Genomic DNA, 25,109 nt, shown 5'->3' on the forward strand with positions numbered 1-25,109 from the left:
GGTCCTTTAGGTCAAAGCTGGATAAAATGGTGCCTGAATCAGAATGAGGACTTTGAGCATGAAATCCAAAATTCTGTTTATTGCCTTTTTTGTTTGTTTTTGGAATTCTGCTGCAGAGAAAACGGAGGAAATCGTGAGAATTTAAAACTTTAACTTTTTCCTGAAATTGTTGTATATATATAGAGATTTAATAGGTACCGTTGTGAATCGGAAACTATCCTCTTATATTGGAGGGTTGCGTCTATATAGTCCCTTTGGGATTATAACTAAATAATAACTTCAAAAAGAAAATTAAAGATATGTTGACTTGCCAATGGCAGTTTTATTATATTGTGTTAAACTTTATTAAGTTAGAATACATATACATCAATAAATTTATTTTGCATATTTTTCCGCTCTATTTAGGAATGAATTATATCAAATCAACTTATTTCATTACATTTTTTATATTAAATCAACTACATATTAATAAAAAACATCTCAATTAATCATGAATATGAAGGGCTAAACTAATCCATGACATAAATCTTATACATTGTTACTGTCTGTTCAGAAGCCGCGAATTATAAGTTTAGTCTTGAGATTAAATTCCTTAATCACAACTTTATCAACTTAGACACGATTTTTTTAGTTTTCTTACAAACTGGTTTAGTATTTTTTAAATTAGTCTAAACTCTAAAAAATAGTTCAAAGCTTAAACGAACCATAATTGAGTATCAATTACAGTCTTGAGAGCTCCCAAATTATTCAAATTACAATAGCAGGGTTTAAAATATGTTTTGAAAGAAATCCATGAATACAACGAAAATGTTATTGCATGATGCTTGAGTAAACCGTAATTTCAAATGATCCTTTATTCAAAGATGGCTTGGTCCGATTCCCTGAATAGTACCATTCATATGGAAGATATTGCCGTTTTTACATTCTGATAACTCTGGCACTGTAGTATAACTACAATGGTCTGTGATTTTTATATCAATACAATGAAGACGACCTTTTTTAAATAATGATTTGATATCGAGAAATAATTTTTCACAATACAATACAAGTTTACAAGTACACAAAAAGATGCTATTATTTAAAAACATCTCTTTGTTTACATGTTTATGTGTCTGTTCTGTTTAAAAAGATTGGTAGAAATCAAAATTGAAATTGAAAGTTGTCTTTATTGATTATTGATATTTACGACGCGACTCCAAATACGATTTCGATTATTCGATTAAAAATATTCTATTTACTACCTTTTTACCCTTTATCCTATCCTCAACTACATTTTACATCTTCTCTATATATCCTACTCTTACATCTCCTCCATATCCTTTTCTTACATCTTCTCTATATATCCTACTCTTACATCTCCTCTATATCCTACTCTTACATCTCCTCTATGTCCTGCTCTTACATCTCCTCTATATCCTACTCTTACATCTTCTATATATCCTACTCTTACATCTCCTCTATAACCTACTCTTACATCTCCTCTATATCCTGCTCTTACATCTCCTCTATATCCTACTCTTACATCTTCTATATATCCTGGTACATCTCCTTTATATCCTGCTCTTACATCTCCTCATCCTACTCTTACATCTCCTCTATATCCTACTCTTACATATCCTTTATATCCTACCCTTACATCTCCACTATATCCTACTCTTATATCTTCTGTAAATCCTACTCTTACATCTACCCTATATTCTACTCTTACATCTTCTTTATATTCTACCTAGGATACCTAGCCTCCCTATATTTAACAGTATATTCAGTAAAATTTCTTAATGTGGAAGACGACATTACATAACGTATTTTTGGTATTTTTTACATTCTTATGGCGTAGCGAGTGTAGCTAGCCCAGCTCAGTGGCACTTCTCCTTCTTTTTCCCAAAAGAGTGGCCAGCACATTTTTAAATTTTTAACTGATATATTTTTTAATTTAAATTTTTTAACAAAATTTTAAAAAGAGCAGTGAATTTTTTCTCTGACTGTTGTATCTTCTTTTTAGCTGATCATACATCTGTTTTCTGTACCTTTCTTTTAGATTTACGCATTTTAATTCCTTGTAGACAAGGGAAAAATTCATTTTGACACATAGTTTTGCTTTTTTTCTCCCTATATATAACGGATTCATCCAGAGGTGTCAAATTTCCTTGACAAGTTAACTTGCGGAATGTGGATTGATGACGCAGCTTTTTCATCCAGTGTTCATATCTCTTAAATATTTTCTTACAGGGTGGAAAAATAAAAGTCACTGGTAAGCGAGATTTAAAAATTTTGTGGAACCATTGTCAAAATTTTGCATTAATAATGACAAATGGGATAAAAAAGGTTAGGCAAGGAGTGGAAATTTTCAACAAAAGAATTCTTGATTCTTGTAAGTTCATCTTGGACAGTGCTTCAGAATACAGCTTCGTCTACAGCTATCTTTTCCTCGCAGCAGCTAGAGAAAAATAACCAAGATCATAGTCCATGGTACACAACCTAACAGGATTCTTCTTTATATGTTAATTATTTTTTTGAGAATAACTCATCTTTTTCCCTTATTTGTCTTACAGCAAAAAAATAACAATAAGGAGGCAAATCGAAATTACAGATAAAATGTTGCAAGTTTTAGGAGAAGCTGTCTGTACTTTTAGGCCACCTTGCTGCAGGGTAATTTTTCCGACATATTTAGGACATTTTAAGAAGGACATTTTCATGCTTGAGCTGCTTTAACATACATCCTTTTTGATAAAAAAATGTGCAGTAATACATTTATTAATGGTTTAACAAAAGGAAATATTGAAAAGCATTTTTTTGTTTTGATTGCAAATACAAAATAGCTTCTAAATAATGTTGTTGCATATAAATCTTCCTCCCACTTCTATCCTGCATAATGTTGTCTTTACTACCCTTTCCCTTATTTTGGACCAGTCCAAACCAAAGAATATACTCCGGCATTATCCTGACAAAGGAAAACATTGAATAGTAAAACGTTTTAACTGGTGAATACTTAAATCTTAAAATCCGTGAATAATTCTGCAATCCATAGCAATTTTACTCAAACAACCGGGTTTTTATTTTCAGAAGTAACATCCAAATGTTTAGACTGATCCAATCACATCCTACAATCTCAAATCACTCCTTTATTACCCCTGACACACTCAACTAGGAAGTTTCCCAATTAAACATTTAAAACAATTTAATACCAACATTTTATTTTTACTAAAACTGTATTTTGCAGGTTTGAAATAAATTGATTCATTTGCAACTATGTGTTTGTAGAGTAGAGGAGCCATCAAACCATCCGTCCGTAGTTTTGTGTCTACAAATACTTTGTAGGGAAAGGAAAAAAAACTATCTGTTGTTTACAGATGTTTACTGACTATATATATATTTATCAGTATTGAAATTAAGTTAAAAAATAAAACTAGATATCTAAAAAGCTAACTCGATTACAAATTAAATGCAAACACGTTAATTTGGGCCTAAAATTAGAGAGCCCAATTAGTTTTGCACAGTCACACAGTTTTTTAGGACTCCCTAAGGATTAATCATGAGTCTCAGTAATTATATCAACCTGAGATATTTATCAACATTTATCAATAATACTGCAGTCAACTTAAACATATTAATATTAAGAGTTCTGTCTAGAATATTCTTCTAACTTTACAATTTTATTAGGATTGCTAAACCTTTCCTAGGAAAAAAAAAGTTAAGGACGACAGAAAAATAAAAACTAAAAACATGTATTTTTGCAGAAGTGTAAAAAATGGAGAAAACCATCGTTTTGAACCTTGATTTAACTTGTTTAAAGGTACAGAATAGTTATAATTCAAGATTTAAGCTTTCAGCTCAATGTTATTTTCCCATTTTTTTTATTTTTCTTCTTCTAGGTAAGTTCACAGCTAGAGGAGAGTTTATCTGTAGCCGCAAGTGTAGCAGCTCAGGTTAGTATGTACACAGTTACACACATGTACAATGTACACTGTACAGCCAGTGTAGAAGCTTAGGTTAGTATGCATGCATACATATGTACAGTGTACACTGCACAGTCAATGTGGCAGCTCAGGTTAGTAAGTACGTACACAGTTACACACATGTAAAATGTACACTGTACAGCCAGTATAGCATCTTAGGTTAGTATGCATACATATGTACAGTGTACACTGTACAGTCAATGTGGCAGCTCAGGTTAGTATGTAACTAACCTAAGCTATTAACCCAGGTTGATAGGTAAACTCATTTACAGTGTACATACTCTAAACAGTAAATATACACTGTACGACAACAAAGAAAACAAATTTTCTCCCAAAGGAACTGAGTTTTTGCCACAAACTCAAATATTTTTATCCCTATATCTTGGCAACCCAATGTCATAGACCTTAGATAGTTCAAACTATTAATTCTGTTTGATCAAATAATCTAAGTTTGAAATATCAAAGGGTTAAACCCACTGGTTGCAGAGATATAGAAATTAGAAAAATGTGGTTGAGGTTGTGGCAAATACTCAATTCCTTTGTTAAGTGCACGGTCGATTTTTTCGAGATACACTTAATTTTCTTTGTGATCTTAAAAAAACTGATGTCCGTACAAATTTCGGAAAAACAAATTGAAACAAGGCTGGACAAAAAACCTGAACATTTCTTAAATGTAAAAATATGACAAATTCTATTAAGTTTTTAAGCTCAAGCTCTAGGTCTGTTCTAGACTGCCATATCATTCATTTCAGGAAACGAGTTTCCTAATCCTTGTATACATATACCTTAGATTGGAGCTCAAACCCTCAAGGGACTTAAAACATACTTTTCAAAACACCATTGTTTTAGATTTGTTTTTTTTCCCTCAAAATTCTTAAATTTTTCTTTTCATTTTTTTTCATAAATTTTATAGACGAGGTATAAATATTATCGTATAGACCAGATTTTGTTTAAAGAGGATTATCTTCTCTATACGTAAAAACCTTTATATTTTTTGTAACCAGAATTATTCAGTGCATTCACTGATAGAAAATACGACTGTGAAATAAAGTTGTACAAATCATTTATTTCAATATGAAATGACAGAGATAAATTATTACGACCTTTCCAAGGAGGTTTGCCAGGTCGACATCTCTGGCTTGCTTCTATACTCCAGGCTCTCAGTATACGCAGAGAGTCGAAGTATGAAGGGGAGGAGGGGAAGAGAGGAACGCCCACTCTAACCTCTATCAGTGATTCTAAATAATAAAATAAATATAAATTTGAATGTTTCTCTTTAGAGGGTAATGGTTTTTGAATTTACCTGTATTTACTATCGCTAAAAAACTTATAAAAGTGCTCCTTATTGTACTCCAGGGTCCCTGCAGTACAGTAAGGAGCGGGGGGAGAGAGAATATACACACATTATGTTCAATTTCTTCTGTATTGTACAGCTCGTACAACAAATATATCCTATATATTTTAAAGGTAAAGACTGCTAAAGCATCAGTGCTGACTATCCAATGTTGTATAACAGAAGATAGTTTGGATTATCTTATATTCAAGAAGTTTGAAGGAAAATTTCAAAGGTACGTATTGAACTGAAAAATGGAAATCAGTCTTTATCATTCATTAAATTAAGTTGAGGAGGAGGGTGGGGGGGGGAGGTCGGAGCGGGGGTGATTTATGATTTTTTTGCCATTCATTAAGAATCTCATTCCCATACACAGTATATTAACAATCTGTTTTAGTTCCTGTATGTAAATAAAACCGAAGAAGCTGTAAGGGTTCAAAGACGGACCAGACCGATAAACCTGGATTAATAAATTTTAAAGAACTTCGTTGGATTTCTCCATTTCCACCTTGGGGCAAACCATTAACGATTTTAAACTATATTTTTAGAAAATTCACCACTTCACCAGATGTTGAAAATATACCAAACACCTGCATAGCGTGGAAGGTTAGAACAACTTCTCTAATTCTGAAATTTAAATAATTCATTTAGAAGGAATTGAGTCTTTGCTACGCCTAAAAGCTCCCTTTATCTTTGCAACACAATGTCGGAAGCCTTGGATATTTCCAACTGTCAATTCTGTTAGATTAAATAATCTAAATTAGAAATATCAAAAGTTTACGCAATCTGGCTCAAAGATTGGCTCAATACCTTTGTTGACTTTGACAATCCCTGTTTCATTACTTGTTTGAATATTCCAGAAGGATGAGTTTACTGGTACAAGTTCGGATCTGAGCAAGATATCAACAATGTTTCCACAAACCCTCTGCTCTTCATCAACCATGGTTCATCTCTGGGCTCAGAACAGTACTGAGGAATCAAATCTTATCATACCAAACTTTTCCGTCAAATTAATAGTTGCTAGTTTGATTATAAATTTTTTATTTCTCAACACTTGAGTTTGACTGAGTTCATTACTCAATAATTGAGTTTGATTCACTTCATTAATCAATACTTGAGTTTGACTGACTTCATTACTCGTAAAACTTGTTGTCCTCTTCTGCAATAGGTCATCTTGACTCTTGAGCCAATCCTGAGTCAATTCTGTTAGCTTCCGCTCCTAGGTGAGCGGGTTAGTTCTCTTATTGACGGATAAAGATTGATACCTGTGTCTAGGCTAGTTTAAGCCTTGTCTCCTGGTCTGGTTTAACCTACCGGAACACAGCTCGTGATAGATTATGTGTTTTTGAAACTGCTCTCAGGTTAGTTCAATTTATTGGATCATCCGACCCCACTTGATAGAGAGATCTAATCAATCATTCTAAAACTAATCCGCATCAGGCACTTCAGCCAGATGCATTCTAGCGCTGTCTTGGACGGTTCCATAAAGGAATTGAGGCCCTTCCACTAGCTTCGATTTTCCCAGCCCTATATCTTTATAACCCAATGGCGTAGACCGTAGATATTGCAAACTTAGATCTTTTAATCTTAAATAATTCGTAATTTGAAAAAAATCTAAGGTCTACGCCATTGGGATGTAAAGATATAGGGATAAGAAAATGAGAGTTTTTGACTCAATTCATTGGTTAGGAAAAAATTGTTTTGTTATATTGTTATATTCTGTCGACTTAAGATTCACATATTTACATTTTTGAAATGTGAAAGTCAATAAAATGTAATTTTCTTTCTAGATTCTTCACAGCCTTCAGAACTTTGAACAATTTGAAACTAAGAATATTGATTGGAGGACTGTTCAATATTGATATCAAGGTTTCAAATTTTATTAGAAATATTTCTATTGTCAGCTATACACCAAGTGATTATGTCGATTTTGAAATTTCTACAGTTGCAAACTTGTCCAAAACTCTTTGTATTTATTAAAATTGGTTTTTATTTTTTAGAAAAATTATTAATTATTTATAAGAAACAATAATTAACACTTTTCAACAATTTCTAATCCTTTTATTTAACGACTGTTAATTGTATAAAAATAATATAAAGTGTGTTTACTGTAAAGATCATACAGTTCTGGAGGTATCCTGATTTTCTCCCGGTTCTCTACTCTAACCGACCTATACCCGGAGAAAGGAAGGAACTCAGATCTAGTTTCCTGTTCACCAAAGAGAATATAAAGATAACAGAGTTCAGCGCTGCAAGGATTGGAGAGAGAATATCAGATCACTGGGCAGTTACAGGTCCAGCTTATTATTCTCTAGAACTGATTATGCCTCGAGAAAAAAGGATTAAAAGGACTTTCGTTAAGATTTTAAGTGATCCTCCGTTTAAGGTACGTGGGGCGTGCCCGATTCACAACGTACCCTTCTAATCTTTATCGAATCCATGTGGAAAATATCGTCGTTTTTCTGAAATAAAAAGAATTTATTTCTTACAAAATACTCCATTGGGTGTTAGGTACTTTCCCAAAGGCCTTTTCCCAAGAGCGACTTCCCAAGTAATTTCCCAAACGTATATTAAAGATTAATTTTGGCCTTCGAAGACGCCTCGGGCTGCAAAGAGGGCCGAGAGCTCTTGCTAGGATGGGCCAGGGTGGGCGAGCGCTGTGGCTACAGACTTGGGAAGCTGCAATTAATGAAAATACTCTTGGGAAAGTACCTAACATCCTCCATTGTTCTGTAAAAGAAATCACGTTCAGAGTGAAACCACGATTCTTGATCATACAGAGCTTTTGAGGATACTGTTGTGGATTGGACAACCACTTTGTAAATAAATGGAGGTCACTGGAAATATTTCGTGAATTATGCTGCACAGAAAAATTATTTAAATAGTTCTTCAAATAATTTTGATAATATCTTTTGGCAGAGTAATATCTTTAGCTTTTGTTTAATTTGTCTTTAGCTGAAGTGATTCCGTGTCAAGAGAAAGGAGAACCTAGTTTATATACTCCGGATCAGGTAAAATATATCTCTATTATAGAGAATCTAGTTTATATACTCCGGTTCAGGTACAATATATCTCTATTATAGAGAACCTAGTTTATTTACTCTAGATCATGTACAATACATTTCTATACTGGAAAACCTAGTTTATATACTCCGAATCAGGTACAATATATCTCTATTATAGAGAACCTAGTTTATTTACTCTAGATCATGTATATAGATATATAATGCAATAAATAGATTGCAATAAAAAACGAGCTATTTTCATTTTAAAAATTCATTCCCTTAACCAAGAATTTTATTTTAACAGTCCTGATGTTATTTTGAAACTGTATAATATTTACTGTTGTAGTTTTTATGGAACTAGTAATTGGGACTTGAATTCCCAATGTGTTTCAAAATTGTATACAGCATGGAATACTGCTTTTAGAATTCTTTTTAATGTACCTAGAGATACGCATAGGAACTTGATTGAAAGTATTTCAATGTTTACATGTAAAAACTATGTTAGCTAGCAGATGTGTGTCTTTCTATGAGACTATTGAAGCAAGTTCTAAGCTTTGCATTAGATTTCTTTCTAATTTATGTAAAAATGACCTCAACACAGTTCTTGGCAGAAATTTATTTTCTATTGCAAATGATTGTTCTGTAAATCCTTCGGATCTTAGAAAAATGTTAGTTAAGAAACAAATGAAATATTTTGATGTCCCATTGGAACATGAATGGAAAGTTCCGGTTTTACAAGAACTTTTAAATACAAGAATGAATAATTTATATGTTGAAGGATTCGATGATTACGTAATAACTGAAATAATAAATATGTTATGTAGTGAGTAAAAATCTATTTTTTCTATTCGTGCATAATTTTGCATATTTTCTCTCTTTTCTTTTGGAAACCTGTATTTTCAAAAAAAATTTATTTAAACAAATTTAAACTACACCATTTATATATGTATTTATATCTTTGTGTGTGAATAAATCTTTATATATATATATACTGGAGAACCTAGTTTATATACTCCGGATCATGTACAATATATTTCTATTGTAGAGAACCTAGTTTATATACTCCGGATCAGGTACAATATATCTATACTGGAGAACCTAGTTTATATACTACGGATCATGTACAATATATCTATACTGCAGAACCTAGTTTATATACTCCAGATCATGTACAATATATTTCTATACTGGAGAATCTAGTTTATATACTCCCGATCAGGTACAATATATATATACTGGAGAACCTAGTTTACATACTCCGGATGAGATACAATATATCTCTATACTGGAGAACCTAGTTTACATACTCCGGATGAGATACAATATATCTCTATACTGGAGAACCTAGTTTATACGTTTACTACGCTAAACGTCTTCCATAACTAAAAAAAATAATTTGTTGCTTTAAAAATTGAGTTTTAGCCGCCTAATATAGATCAGTATATTTAGTAAAGTTCTATCTTTAGGCTGGAAATTAATTCATAATTGAAAAGTGCTACTTTTACAGATTGGAAAAGTGCGAGCCCTGCTTTCTGCTCGGGGCGGAGAGGATGTGGTTGAGAGCGGACATGGAGAAGAGTCTAGACCACAGAACGGTTCAAGGTCCGGTATAAGAAAACCGAGCAAAGAGAGGAACAAGGAGAAGGAAAGGTGGCAAAGCAAGGGGAAGGATGGAGGAGGATATATTAAGGAAGAAGATTTGTTCCTGGCTCTAGAGACTGAGAGTGGAGACAGTAACAGGTGTTTAAAAACTTTAGGTTTTTATTGTAATAATTATTGAATAAAAAGTGTGTTCACAAGAACATACTTTCATGCTATAAAGGTTTAGATATAATCGGAAATTATTGAAAAATGTTTTCATTTCAGGTCGACTGCATTAAACCTTATCAATAATATGGAAGAGGACGGAGCAAGAAGAAGAGCAACTCAGGTACAATAGAGAAACTTAGGAACCTAGAGAAGATCGGGTATACAGAGAAAATCAGGTACCTCGAAAAGATCAGTTACCTATATGAAATCAAGAACATAGAGAAAATCAGGTACCCAGAGAAGATCAGGAACCTAGAGAAGATCAGGTACCCAAAGATAATCCTAGATACCTAGGGAAGATCAGGTACCTAGAGAAAATGAGGCACCTAGAGAAAATCAGATACCTTGGGAAAATTAGGTACCTAGACAAGATCAGAAACTTAGAGAAAATTAGGTACATAGAGAAAATCAGTTACCTAGAGAAAATCAGATACTTAGAGAAAATCAGGTACATAGAGAAAATCAGTTACCTAGAGAAGATAAGGTACCTATAGAGGATAAGATATCTAGAGAAGACAAAGTACCTAAAGATAATCTGGTACCTAGAGAATATCAGATACCTAGAGAAGATCAGGTACCTAGGAAAGATCAGGTACTTAGAGAAAATCACGTGCCTCGAGATTACAGTTTACAGGGTATTCAGGTGCAGAGCTACCGACAAAGGATGAAATTCCAAGGACTAATTAAAACTTTGAAAATTACGCAGTTTGCATGATCTGAAGGTTATTCTTGATCTTCTTCAGAAATGAATTATCATGTATAGTTATCAAACGGTGACATAAGTTATTCGGGATTAATAAAGTTCTTAGAGATGATGTCTAAATAAACCAAAAGCTGATTGGGTAACAATAGACTATCACTGATAATATACTTATAGATAACTACCAAAAGCTGATTGGGTACCAATAGATTATCACCGATTATATACCCGAAACTTATAGATAACTACACAAAAACTTATTAGGTAACAATAGATTATCAATGATTAAAAATCCAAATTTTATAGATAAATACCAAGAGCTGATTAGGTAAGAATATATTATCACTGAGTACATACCCGAAACTTATAAACAATTACCAATAAAAATAGAGTATCACTGAAATTATTAGGATGCCATAAGCTTGTACCTAGAATAATTCAGGTAATTAGAGGTATTTGAAGCTAGGCAAACTGTAGAAAAAATTGTCTACTGTTTCAGGCGTATTTGTGTCATGTAGATCGACATAGTAGTAAGACGGGAAGAGACGAAGTAAGAAGTACGGAGAAATCTAGAAGTAGATCATCGGATATACGATCCAAGGGAAAATATTTAAGCATTTAATTTTTTATTCAATGTTATGCATAAGTTTTCTAATTGTATATTGATATATCAAACATGTTCCCTAAATACTTTTCAGTATTATTCTTTAAAAAACTAACTAAAGGGTCTGTAGTGCTATTTTTAGCGACCCTACATGCAAAGAGAAAACAGCAGAAAGTCCTGTTTACAACGATACTTTTGAACTTTTTTGGACTGACCATAAATTTCGGAGAACTCCGTGTGTCTTTAAAACAGTGTTTACATTAACGAAAAACTTGAGTATTCGCTGTTATCATAAAGTGTGAAATCAACACAGATCCCTAATATTCTATAGTCCTACATGGTTTAACAATTTTATATATAATATTTTGAATTTTACCGACCTTTTTTAGTTACTTTCAAATATGTCTACAGTTTATTTAATCTTGGTTTATATTAGCTATATATTTTATCTCAGTCAAGACTGCCATCAGATCGGGGTGTTTTGTCCTATATGCCTGATGAGACAAGCCGTGAACCCATAATTGAACTTGAACCTGCTCCACCTGTCCAAGTAAGAACCAGGAGAAATAAACGGTCTCCAATGCCACGAAAGAAGAAATCTGTCCCTGAACCTGATCCGGAGAAGAAGTATGTTCCCAGTGCTGTTGAGAGAACTGGAAAACCAGAAATATCCAATAGCAGAGTAAAGCCTGCAGGAGCAGGACGGAGAAGGAAAACTAAACCAAAACCTACTTCGCAACAGAACTCCGAGAGAACAGATGTAAACTCTGAGCAGAGTCTTGAGTGTTCCTCAAACCATTCTGACAGGTCAAACTTTATCATGTTTTAAAGGGATTGTCCATGTTACTTTGATTTACTCTTAAATTAGAAAATGCCTTCATTGATTTACAATTCAATACTAAAAAAAAACTTTATCTGAATGACGATGATTTTTCATTGTTAAAATTTCTTTTCTTTTTAAAATTTTTAAAAAAATTTAAAGCTTTAGTGTGTTCCTGAAGGAGGAGAGGGATGAACCCGAATATCCGGAGAAAACTAAACCTAAACCCTGGACCTCAACTGCCAAACTTTTTGCACTTAAGTATATGAAAGATGAACTTTTAAACAGAAGGTTGGGTTATAACAAAACGATGTGCAGATTATAATTCTAAATGTTCTCATTAGATATATAGATTTCGTATATTCATATAATTATATTTCTATGAGTAAAATTATCTTTTAATATTTTATTTTGTATAAAACGCAGTTCTGGAAATCTTTGAATATTATTATATCATTCATTTTGATTCAGGGACGATTCGTTTGATAACGACAAGAAAGTGCAATCAGAACAAGGAGAACATGAAGAACAGGATCTAGATGAAGTAGAAGAAGAAGAAGACCTAGCTGGACAACAGACTGGAGAGAAGGAAGATGAAGATGAAGATGAAGATGAAGAGAAGGAGAAGGACACAGATAAAGAACCAGTCGAGAATCCAGACTCCGAGTAGCATTGGAGAACAAGATTAAGAGAAGGACGGAGATAAGAGAACCAGAAGATCCAGACTCCGACTGGCACTGGAGAACACACTCTTTATAAATACAATTTCTTTATCAATATTAATATTGCACCTTTGCAAACCTTTTCCTCGTAGGACGGGCAAATTAGAGCAAAATGAAGACGAGAATAAATTTTACAAAGAAATCTAAATTTTAGCTAAAGTAGAACAACAACATTTTGTCCTCTATCATAGAGCATAACTTATAAATCTTTGAAATAAAGTAAAAATGTCCAGAATTTATTCTATACTTTCAATATTGTAAATGTAACATGTTTTGAATGAGGTCAACATTTTTGTTTGCTTTTGTGCTGTTTATTTCTTCTGCAAGATCCATTTAGCCAAGTTAGAAATGATGAATCCTAGATCTAACACACACTTTCCAACAAATAGACCCAGGAATCCACCTATATCAAAATACAGGGTTACCCACAAAGATGAGACATATATAAACTTGTTTATTTTTTGATGAAATTTATACAATTAAAATACATTATTCAAGGCATAAGACAAAATTCAACCGTTAGTGTATTTTGTTTTATTTTTACAAATTCTTGTATATATTACTAATCTATTTCACTAAGAATTGAGTCTTTCTTATTCTTAATTGATAATACAACAAAAAATGAAAATTTGGAAAATTAAGATTCAAGGTAAGTGGTTAGTTCTTACCTACGTTAACCAGAAAATCCAGGAACAAGATTTTGACCTCTTCAGTTTGACTGCAATTAAATAAATAACTAAACTAAAAATATATCCCAGTGTCGGTATTATTATTGGATTAGTTTTAACGTTTGGGATTAAAAGTTATCGGAAGATAAAAAAGAGGGTCAGCTTAATTGGATCTTTTGCAACTGAAAAAAAGTTTGGATTTTAAAAGAGTTGAACATTAACTAGTCAGCTCTTTAGCCCCATTGAACTCTGTAGTCCAGATTAACCCTAATTCCTCTATAAACTGCATACAGCCTCGATTAATACTATAGTTCCTTTGAACCCTATAAGAAACCCTATAGCCCCGATTAATCCTATTGTCCCAACGAACCCTATAATCCCGATGAATCCTAAATCCCAATGAACCCTATAGTCTCGATGAACCCTATTATCCCGATGAACCTTACAGTCCCGATGAACCCTATATCCCTAATTAAAATTACCTTCAAATATGCCAAGGAAAACTATACTGAATGTAGAAGTTGGTGCCATTCAACCCTGTGATCCCGATGAACCATTTGGTCCCGATAAACATGTTCGTCCCGATGAACCCTATAGTCCCAATTAATCCTATGGTCCCGAAGAACCCAATAGTCCCGATGAATCCTACATCCCCGATTAAATTAACCTGTTAATATGCCGAGGGAAAACTATGCTGAATGAAGGAAGAATAGTCCCGATTAACCCTATAGTCCAATTAAACTATAGCTATAGTCCCGATGAACCAGATGAACCTTATAGTCCCGATGAACCATATATCCCCGATTAAACTAACCTATTAATATGCCGAGGGAAAACTATGCTGAATGAAGGAATTGTTGTCGTGTTCTCGGCACCAAACCCACTCTCAACTCCACTTTAAACAACATTCAGTATTATAAAACTGTGGAATAGGAAGACGACTTTCAGACTAAATTTATGACTAACTATTCCAATAAACACAGAAATTGTCCAGTGGAAACAGACCAATTTCATTTAATAATTGATTAAATAAATTGTTTTTATAAGTATTTGCTTTGTAACAACATCAAATACAATAAATTATTGTTTTATTGTCGTCCTCCTATTCTATAGTTTTCTGGTTCTCACTGTACTTTTTATAATTTAAACTTGAAATTCGGAAGGTTTTTCAGAAGAGGATTTTGTATAATCATTAAATTGCTTGCATTTTAGTTGCTTTCCAACCGGAAATGGCTCCGAAACATATCAGTTTTTTTTGACACACTTTAAGAACGAATATCTTTATTTAAGTCAGTCTAAAATCTATTAGATTCTAATTTTTCTGGGAGTAAATGATAATTTTTTTATAAATATTCGTCGTTAAAAATACTAACAATGGAGTCTGTTAATTCAAAATGTTTCTTTTTTAAAAGAATTAAATATTTATCGTCTATCATAATTCTTAAGTTCATGTTTTCAAAGTTTTTTTTTGTATTTTATGCTTCCCTGGCCAAGTTATTGTAAACCTAGACAACGAGTACATTGCGTTGCACGTGGAAAAAAAATTTAAAGAAAAATTTTTTGATTTTTTTAAAGTCTATAACACCCCCCACCACCCATGAGTGTCCACAAAAAATTTCAGCCCAATCGGTCCTGCCGTTTGACCGGCTATAGGCAACATATATACGAATGTCTTGTTTTATTATATAAAGATTTAATATATTGGGCTTCGCGCTGTAAAAGCCATAGTATCATTACATTCCCTTATCAGGAATTCAACATAATCTGTATTTTCCCAATTTTATTTGTCTAGAGCCAGCAAGAGAATTTGAAAGTTTTTTAAAACACATTTTGATTGTTAAAAAACTACAACTTAAAAACATATTGAAGAATGTTATATTAGCCTAAAATAGTAGATGGTTGAGGTGCAGGGTAGGAGAAGATTTGGATCCTGGGTTACAACATCAGAATTGGACGGTCCTGTCTCAGAGAATGTTACTAGTTCTCCTGGAGTGCAATTTCTCAAAGGACCTGGGGGAAAAATCAAATTTCTTTGTTTTCTTAGATCTCAATAAATAATATTTTTATTTTAATACTGGGTGTAAAAAAATCAAATTAGATATAAACTTACTTAAGCTATCTTGAAAAACGTTGCAGCTATATATATTCTCTATTTGTTTAAAAATGAAACTGTACATTTCATCATCATACTCCCTTGTGGTGCTGGGGTCGCAGTCAGGACTGATAGTCAAACCTATAAAACAATATATATAGATATAAATAGATATATTTTAAGAATCAAATTAAAACATTTTAATAAATAGGATCTTACTAAACATGATGTTTCATGCCTTGCCGCAATTATCAGTAGATTAATTCTGACTGAAAATAATTTAAACTTGCAGACTTTTTAAATTAGGTTCCTGGATTGCACTTTGTGTGGGACCTCACATGACCCCAGGGAAGGTTTATGGATAATCAAAATTTCAAAACTTTGCCTCCAACAAAATTCTATTTTCATTAAATTTTGAAAATCCACGAAATTTTTTTTATAAAATCCGCGAACTTTTTTTTGTTTTTGTTTTACAATGTATACAAAGAGAAAATGAAAATGTTCACAATTGAAAAGAAGATAGGAGCGAAGTGCCCTAAAAGCCTAGTTTACTGTCTCTTTATCTATCTGTCTGTTTGTATCCAATAAAAGCCTAAACCGCTGAACTGATCGGGCCCAAATTTTGTGTGGGGCATCACGTGACCCCAGGGAATGTTTGGATGATTAAAAATTCAGAAATTGGCCTCCAACAAAATTCGATTTTGAAAATCCTTGAATCTTTTTTTTATAAAGTACGCGATTTTTTTGTTTTTGTTTTACAATGTATGTACATTGTACAAAGTACAGAGGGAAAATGTTCATAATTGAACGCGAAGCGCCGGCCCTTAAAGCCTAGTTTAAAAAAAATAATATCAGGTTATCGATGAGTGAGAATTTTTTTCTTTTGGGGCAGGTTCCCAACAGCTCATTTCTCTTTTTCAGCAGATGTTGTTGTAGAGGGGTTAAGGCCAGCAGATGTTGTTGTAGAGGGGTTAAGGACAGCAGATGTTGTTGTAGAGAGGTTAAGGTCAGCAGATGTTGTTGTAGAGGGGTTAAGGCCAGCAGATGTTGTTGTAGAGGGGTTAAGGTCAGCAGATGTTGATGTAGAGGGGTTAGACCAGCAGATGTTGTTGTTTCTCACTGTGCAGATATTTAAAGGTTATATACGGACCTGCTCTACTCAACTATAGTTTGAGACTTTTGTTCCAAAATATAGTCTAAACTTAAACCAGTACTTGACCTTGTTGATAAGAAGGTATTATGGATAAAGTTAAAGGGTTGAGATTATGAATAAATAGATTATAGAGAGTTTATTTAACAGTTTAAAAATCAAATTGTATTACATGCAAATAATATTTGCAGAGATCACTTCTGCAACTATAAACAATAGACTTGTGAGCTGAACAAAAGGAATAATACTCGAAAGAGGGAAATAAGGCGAGTTGGCAAGGAAAACACTCTTTTCTACCAGACACACATAGATGAGAACAACTTCTTGAAAAGTATATTTCAGTAACGAGGTTTCCTACAAAATACAAATTGTTATTGGCGTACATGCATATAAATAATAATTGTTAATAAAGATTAAACAGTTGAAGGTTTGTAGGTTTAGCAGGATTAGAGATTTTAGGTTTAGTAGGTTTAGCAGGATTTGGGATCATATTTTAATGCTGTTGTGAATCGATGAATAAAGTGTTTAAAGGCACTGTTGTGAACTGATAAAATAAAAAAAAAGGTTTAAAAAAATACTGTTGTGAATTAGGTATATGGAACTTACAATCTAGAAAACTGTGTTAGGCCGAAAAGTTGTTTGAACTGAAGTCTAAAGCAATTCAATTCTTCTGAAATGAATATTTATCTGGTTAAAGTAATTTCACTGTTTATTTGTGAATAATTCACTGAAAATTATGTTTAAATGAGTTCTTTTAATGCACTCTAAGTTTTATTAGCTCCATGAGGTTATTGTTTATATTTATGCAAAATCCTTGGCAATGTTTGGTTTGGCGGGTGGACGGAGGGTTCAACGGAGGTACAGTCTATCGGAGACGACCTTTACAACAGGGTTACATTAGGGGGTATGGTTCACAAGACTTTATTAAGCATCTCCCTTCCAAGGGGCAATGTATGACTCCTTGAACCAAATATTTCTAGATCTGTTCTTCTTCTTGTTGTACTCTCTGTCTTAGATCTGTATCCAGCTTTAAGTTAAGCCTCATTGTATACTGTAACTTCTTTCTCAAAGACTTACGTGGAGCAAGAAATGTCTGAAATGCGTTTAGAAATCATATCTGGTAACTGTGAGTGGTTGGAATCAGAATAAATGTATAGTAATGAGATATTTTCCTTCCTCTAGGGTTTACAAGACGTTTTCTCTAAGGTCTAAGTATAAGTCCAGAAAATCTGTAGCAGTAATGTTGACATCAATGGTTACTAAAAGATCCAGAGACTTGAATAATTTGAACATCTGCTTCCTGAGCCTTCCTGATCTGTACTCCAGACAGATTTACAACTGCCAACCAATCATCCCTGTAGAGTCCAACATGAGTGTGATCAATTAGATTCTCCAGTTTGCTTAGCAGATATAGTCCAACCAGGTCACATCGCCTCTGCTCCATTAAAACATCCCATTGGAACATCAAAAAACAAATCATTCTTGTTGACCCATGGTTCTTCTTTTTGGGATAAGTATAATTTTCTAGCATGATCCAAGACTTCTTTTTCATGAGAAGAATAAATGGTGAAATTCTCAGCCCATGCATTGTAGCGTATTAGAAAGTATTTTTTTCTTTATAGAAGGGTATTACGATACTATATCAAATCCAGTATTTCAAACCAATCTATAGATATAACCTGGTTGGAAATTTTCCATTGGTTGCAGACGCGTACAAACTTCACTTTACTTATATATATATATATATTCAATTAATAATTTTATCAAAAAAGAGATTTACATCCTCATACGCTGTGTTTCATGAAGTAGGTACGGTGAGGTTTCTTATTTGTAAGTATGTATATTTGTCTGTCTGATAGTTTGTGTGTTAGTGTCCCATAAACCTCACAACGTCTAAACCAATCAGAAGTTTTGTGTTGATCTCGGGATCCAACATGGATCGCCATCATATTCAGATTTACGGATTAGTATCTAATTCTTATTCGAAATCCCGTGGTGGTCATGTCCTGCCTGGATATCTTTAATTAATAGATAAAAAATTTGATTCTCAAAATCAAAGTGCCCTCATCGGATAACGAGATCCAGCGATAAAGATTAACAAAACTCCCCAAATAAAGCTTTCGATCATAAGGCCAACTGTTTTTTTGTGGTAATTTACGCGACCCCAGGGAAGTTTAATGGCTGATCAAAATTAGAAAATCAAATGTTTTTGAATTATAAACATTTGTTCTTATGACACTATGTCAATTTCGATCATTACAGCAAATATATGCTAAAAGTGAACCAAAAACGTTCCAAAAACAAACGTGTTGAAGGAACTGAAAGATGTGCGCGCAATTTATTTTCACGAAGAACCCGCCGATGAAAATAAAGTGTTGAAAGAAACACAAACATTGAGATCTAATTCATTCTTGATCAGACAAGGCTTTTAATGGTACGGTTGTAAATCAGGTATTGCCATCTTTGCATGGAGAATTACTTGAAATTACGCTTACAGTCCCTTAAATTATGCTTACAATGCTTACAGTCCCTTAAATTATGCTTACACTCCCTTAAATTATGCTTACAGTCCCTTAAATTATGCTTACACTCCCTTACAGTCCCTTAAAAACGATCGTTTTTGGTTCTCCGCCACAAAGACTCTAAACTAGCTATATATTTCCGGGCTGTATCGGAATAAACTCGGGAACTTTTTAAATAAAATTCCAATTCCAATATATGTTTACCTAAACTAGCTATATATTTCCGGGCTGTATCGGAATAAACTCGGGAACTTTTAAAATAAAATTCCAATTCCAATATATGTTTACCTAAACTAGCTATATATTTCCGGGCTGTATCGGAATAAACTCGGGAACTTTTTAAATAAAATTCCAATTCTAATATATGTTTACCTATATATATGTTTACCTAAAAGTGTCTGAAATGTTGAGAGGGTGCGATCTCTAGGTACTGCAGTAATCTTGCTCATCTCCAGGTTGGAGACCAGAGCTGTGATTGTATTCATGTAGATCAAAGGACTTATCTCATTTTCATTCGAATGAAGCAAAAACTTTTCTTTTTCATAAATGTAAATGTAGATTTCATCAGGGACTAACGTTTTCTTCACTAAAAAATAGAAATTGGATAATTTTTTTATTTTTTAATTAGTAATAAAGAGAAAATGTATCCTACTTACTTACTTACTCACTACCTTTCTTACTTACTTACTTACTTACTTATTTACTTACTTACGCACTTAATTACTTACTCACTTAATTAATTAATTAATTAATTAATTAATTACTTACTTACTTTTTAATTTGCTTTACTAATTACTTACTTACTTACTAACTTACTTACTTACTTACTTACTTACTTACTTACTTACTTACTTTTTAATTTGCTTTACTAATTACTTACTTACTTACTAACTTACTTACTTACTTACTTACTTACTTACTTACTTACTTACTTGTTTACTGTCTTACTAACTTACTTACTTGCTTACTTACTTGCTTACTTACTTACTTGATTACTTACTGACTTACCTACTTACCAAGTTCTAATGTTAAGCTTAGTGGGTCATAAATCTTTGGATCCAGAGGTATTTGAGGAATAGAAAACACAGGACAGTATACATTCTCCTTTATATTTATATAAATTATTTCATAAACATATTTATTTATATATAAAAAAATCTTACAACAAGAACATTGTCCACGTCTACCATAGCTGTAACATCAGTTGTTTTCCTGCAAAAATATATTTTGAGAAGAAAACAAATGAAAAAAATATATTTTGAGAAGAAAACAAATAACAAAAATATATTTTGAGAAGAAAACAAATAACAAAAAATTTAATTAAAATTCAAAAATGTTCTTACTTGGTCCCATTTTTCATTTTGTATGACACTTTTATGAATGATAAAAGATTATTTAACTCTAGTTTCATAGCTTCCTTGAGTATCAGTAAAAATCACGATTTTAACTAAGGAATTGATCACTTATCTAAAACTCTAATTTTCTAATTCCTATATCTTTGCTACCTAATGGATTATCTGATAGAATAATATCAAATGTCTTCTAAATAAGGTGCACAGTTACTAAAGATGAGACTGTAAAGACGACATGAATCTCTTAAAGTTTAACGATCACAGACTAAATTGAGTCTTCTGCATTGAATGTAATCTTTTAATGACTTATTTCATAATTTTGAAAAGGAATCGAATTAACAAGTTTAAAATTAGCAGGAATCAAGAGTATAAGAAAACAGACAGTAAAGAATCCGCACAGGTAATAAGAACTCAGCTATATCACTATAGTTTCAGTAGAAGTAAATATTTCCATTTACTGATAGCGCCAATTGAAGGATTCATAACTCTGATTGGATAATGAGATAGATAGAAAGATAGGAGTTACCGCCATAATATTTCTATTGGTTCAGAATAGACAACACATGACTGAACCCTGATTGGATCAGGCGCTAATGAACTCGGCATACAGCTACAGGAGTGATACTTGATATGTGAAAACAACTAAAATTAATAAAATTTAATTCTTTTGTAACTTCTATCCACATATACGAATTAAATCTTTGCCACAAACTCTTATTTTTTAATCCTATATCTTTGCAAACCATGGTAACAGAAAATATGAATTCCATTGAAATATCAAAGACTTACACCATCAGGTTGAAATGATTTAGGGATTAGAAAATTTCAGTTCGCGATATTTCGTGATATTTTGGACTATTGTTTCTAACTAAACTAAGTAGAATAATAATCTAGTGTCCTTTCTGTTATTTAAATTAATCAATGAATCAACAATTCTTAAAAATGTTTTATTATGGTAGGTTTTCTGTGAAGGCCTTGATAATCATAATTAAGTCCTTGACATTTTTATCGCTTTACAATAAAAATTTCTTATATATTTTACGGGGTAATAAAAAATACCACCATCTTAAGACGATATTAAGGCTATTTTCATTTCAAATATTTTAACACAATTTTTAAAAAGTTCTAGAAGTTTGCCGCTCAAATATCAAAACTGGGCCAAGTTTTTAGATTGAGAAGTTTTGAACATTACTTTTTTTGCAAACTTAATAATGTACAATTTTTTCGTCAAGGGCATTTGTTTATATCAAAGCAAAAGAAGAGTTTTCAAAATAAATAAATAACGATGAAAAAATCGGAAAATGACATTTTTCTGAATTCTACAGAGATATCTATTTTAAAACTAAAGAACCATTAAATTTCTACATTTCCTTAGTAAGGGTGATCCCGTTTTGACTTTTTTTATAGATGAAACCTTTTCTATAAAGTTTAGAATTTTTGCCAAATTGTAGCCTACAATGTATAAGTCTAAAAACCATGTCTCGAAGTTTATTAATCGCTTTCTTTCTTTCTGGAAAACTACTCTGTGAATTAACTTTGGGGAAACTTTACGTGGTTCAGCAATTGTTTCAAATTAAAGTTTGTTACAGTCTGCAGCTCTATCTGAGAGCATTTTCTCTTTGTCCATTATATTTATAAAACAAGAAAAAAAAATTTCCGATTTATTTTTCGGAGTTTTGCCAAATTTTGTAAATGTTTGAAAAGCAAAGATTTTTTCTGGCCATCCATAAACCTTCCATGAGTCATGTTAGGTCCCACACAAAATTTGGGCCGATCAATTCAGCTGTTATAACGTGAATTGTATACAAACAAACAAGTAAAGAATATTGGAAAGTTTAATCATGATTGTGCCTTAGTAGGTTTCTTGAAGCTGGTCAGGTTCTTATCTAGATCACAAACTGCAATCTGAGGATAGTCCTGGAACAATGGCGGAGCCTGGCCATAGTATATATATAACCCAGTTTGTAAACAGACTGTTTTTGAACATTGAATGAAGACAGTTAACCTATTTAGGAATATTTAGGTTGTAAAAAGTGAATATTCAAAAATCCTCCAAAGATTACTGAACATTAGACATTTTTAAATTACTTTATAAGGAATTCCTAGTCATTAATATAGAGGGTTACCCAAAAAGGATGAGAATTCAGAGACGACTGTTGAAAATGTATTTACACTGTTCTCTGCAGCTGAAAGAAATGGTTTCTTTCTCTGCCAAATCATTTAATATAACACTCAAAGACTTTATAAGCAAAAAAACATTCAACCTTTAAATCACAATATGCAAAGAGTTTTAGGTCGTATTTAAAGTCTCATCCTTTTTGGATAACCCTGTAGTTTACATCAAATTGATATTTAATAAAAATGGGTTTCATTCCAGAATTAGAATTTTGTTGGTAGGACGCTGTATGAAGTCTAACCAGACCATTTTATTAGTAAAGTTCAAATAAAAAAACCTGAATATAATCTTATTTTTATATCACTCAAAAGCTATTTATCTTACGCAATAAATTAAAACTTAAATTAAATTGTTCTTGATAAATGGCTTTTGCCTAAGAGTGCTTTGATGAGAAAATACAGGAAAGCAGCATAACAAGCAATCTTGATTATTATCTCTAGGACACGTGGAACTAAAACAAGCAATCTTGATTATTATCTCTAAAACACGTGAAACTAAAACAAGCAATCTTGGTTATTATCTTTAGCACACGTGGAACTAAAACAAGCAATCTTGATTATTATCTCTAGAACACGTGGAACTAAAACAAGCAATCTTGATTATTATCTCTAGTACACGTGGAACTAAAACAAGTAATCTTCATTATTATCTCTAAAATACGTGGAACTAAAACAAGCAATCTTGATTATTATCTCTAGAACACGTGGAACTAAAACAAGCAATCTTGATTATTATCTCTAGTACACGTGGAACTAAAACAAGTAATCTTCATTATTATCTCTAAAATACGTGGAACTAAAACAAGCAATCTTGATTATTATCTCTAGAACACGTGGAACTAAAACAAGCAATCTTGATTATTATCTCTAGAACACGTGTAACTAAAACAAGCAATCTTAATTATTATCTTTAGGACACGTGGAACTAAAACAAGCAATCTTGATTATTATCTCTAGAACACATGGAACTAAAACAAGAAATCTTAATTATTATCTTTAGGACACGAGGAACTAAAAAATCTGTTTTGCTATGAACTCAAAATCATTAACGCAGCTTTTTAAAGTTTTAACAGTTACGCAGGGGCGTATACAGGAAAGTGTCTATGAAGGGTTTACCCATTATATATATATATATATCTGCAGTTATAACAAAAGATTAAAAGAATAAACGAAGACGGGATATTTTTCCCATTTATGATAATATTCTTACGGTTACCTGCACCTCTAAGATTCATCTTTTCTGTAATTTTTCTTATCTGAGCTGCAGTTTAAAATATATATTTAAGAATTTCATGCTGGATTCAAAACGGACTGGTTAAACCTTTGTCTGATGAAAGGGTACCGTTGTGAATCTTACATTTAACACCTTAATTGGGGAGTCCCGTGAAATTATGTTGATAGTCTAAAATAAATACTAATATGTCTACCTTGGTATAGTTTTTTTTGGCCCTACTGTTTTTAAGAAAAGTTGATGATTGAACAAATCTAAAATATCCTTTACAGAAGATAACCTAAACCTCAACCTATTCTTAAACTTGACATAAGTAAATAGAAGAATTTGTCTAACATTTTTTCTTCAGTGTAATTAGTTTTACATATTAAATAATTGTAAAAAAAAACTTTCTTGTTGCCCAAGATTATTCGGCCTCGTGATATTTTGAAGAACGGGTTTGTTCTCTTAGCAGTTATACAACGTGAAACATCTTCTTGTTATCAAATAAATTCTCATTATTTTATTATCCTTCTTGCCGGTTATTTCCTTTAAAAAATATTTTATCAGAGCTGGGAACTTTAGAATGGTGGATATCGAGATCAATGCTTGATCCTCTCTTTTTCTTAATTTCGAGACTAACCTAATCTTTTACTTGTATCCTGAAAAGTGTATAAAATTGAACCAATCAGAGTCGCGTATCAGAAGCCGGGAAATTTGAAATTTTGCGCGCCATTTAAGATTAATATATACAGAAACGGGAGGGACTCTCTAATTTTGATAAACCGTTTTTTGATTTATCTGTACTATATCCAAAAAAAGAGTGGATTAAGCAAGAAATCAAAAGTGTCCACATTGGATATTCGGATTAAGCACTCGGGACTAAAGGTATCCCATTCTAAAGTTCCCAGCTCTGCATAGCTAAAATTTTTAAAAAATATGCATAAATATGTAACACATATAATCTTTTTCAAAATTAAAGATAAGGAAT

At 32.4% G+C, this 25,109-nt stretch overlaps 2 protein-coding genes and 1 long non-coding RNA gene across 9 annotated transcripts; 1 reads left to right on the plus strand and 2 right to left on the minus strand.

Moving 5' to 3' along the window:
* Window positions 1-2,588: 2,588 nt before the first annotated feature.
* On the plus strand, window positions 2,589-13,184 carry LOC111695055 (uncharacterized). Of its 7 annotated transcripts, none has more exons than XM_023464210.1 (16): window positions 2,589-2,649; window positions 3,221-3,793; window positions 3,873-3,926; window positions 5,424-5,524; window positions 5,838-5,895; window positions 6,150-6,263; window positions 6,565-6,650; window positions 7,080-7,158; window positions 7,406-7,583; window positions 8,245-8,300; window positions 9,802-10,034; window positions 10,161-10,224; window positions 11,303-11,404; window positions 11,862-12,214; window positions 12,390-12,518; window positions 12,699-13,184. In XM_023464210.1, exons 2-16 carry the CDS (start codon window positions 3,749-3,751, stop codon window positions 12,895-12,897), a joined length of 1,851 nt encoding a protein of 616 aa, XP_023319978.1. In that variant the 5' UTR covers window positions 2,589-2,649; window positions 3,221-3,748; the 3' UTR covers window positions 12,898-13,184. The 7 variants fall into 7 exon arrangements, with proteins under 7 accessions (XP_023319978.1, XP_023319977.1, XP_023319983.1 ...); XM_023464211.1 differs by having other exon boundaries at window positions 2,635-2,649; window positions 3,738-3,793; XM_023464209.1 differs by having other exon boundaries at window positions 2,595-3,793.
* On the minus strand, window positions 5,003-6,192 carry LOC111695057 (uncharacterized). Its single transcript, XR_002763770.1, has 3 exons — window positions 6,100-6,192; window positions 5,880-5,916; window positions 5,003-5,194 (listed from the first exon to the last, which is right to left on the minus strand). It is a non-coding gene; the product is annotated as an uncharacterized LOC111695057 (long non-coding RNA).
* Window positions 13,170-24,411, minus strand: LOC111695056 (uncharacterized). Its single transcript, XM_023464217.1, has 13 exons — window positions 24,125-24,411; window positions 23,283-23,360; window positions 23,108-23,145; window positions 22,585-22,668; window positions 20,725-20,798; window positions 20,545-20,593; window positions 20,398-20,485; window positions 19,770-19,967; window positions 15,728-15,850; window positions 15,501-15,627; window positions 14,432-14,512; window positions 13,618-13,667; window positions 13,170-13,352 (listed from the first exon to the last, which is right to left on the minus strand). The coding sequence occupies exons 1-13, from the start codon at window positions 24,141-24,143 to the stop codon at window positions 13,261-13,263; spliced, it is 1,101 nt and encodes a 366-aa protein (XP_023319985.1). The 5' UTR covers window positions 24,144-24,411; the 3' UTR covers window positions 13,170-13,260.
* Window positions 24,412-25,109: the final 698 nt, after the last annotated feature.

Source organism: Eurytemora carolleeae, unplaced genomic scaffold, assembly GCF_000591075.1.
Source record: "Eurytemora carolleeae unplaced genomic scaffold, Eaff_2.0 scaffold191, whole genome shotgun sequence".
Classification (NCBI taxonomy): Eukaryota; Metazoa; Arthropoda; class Copepoda; order Calanoida; family Temoridae; genus Eurytemora; species Eurytemora carolleeae.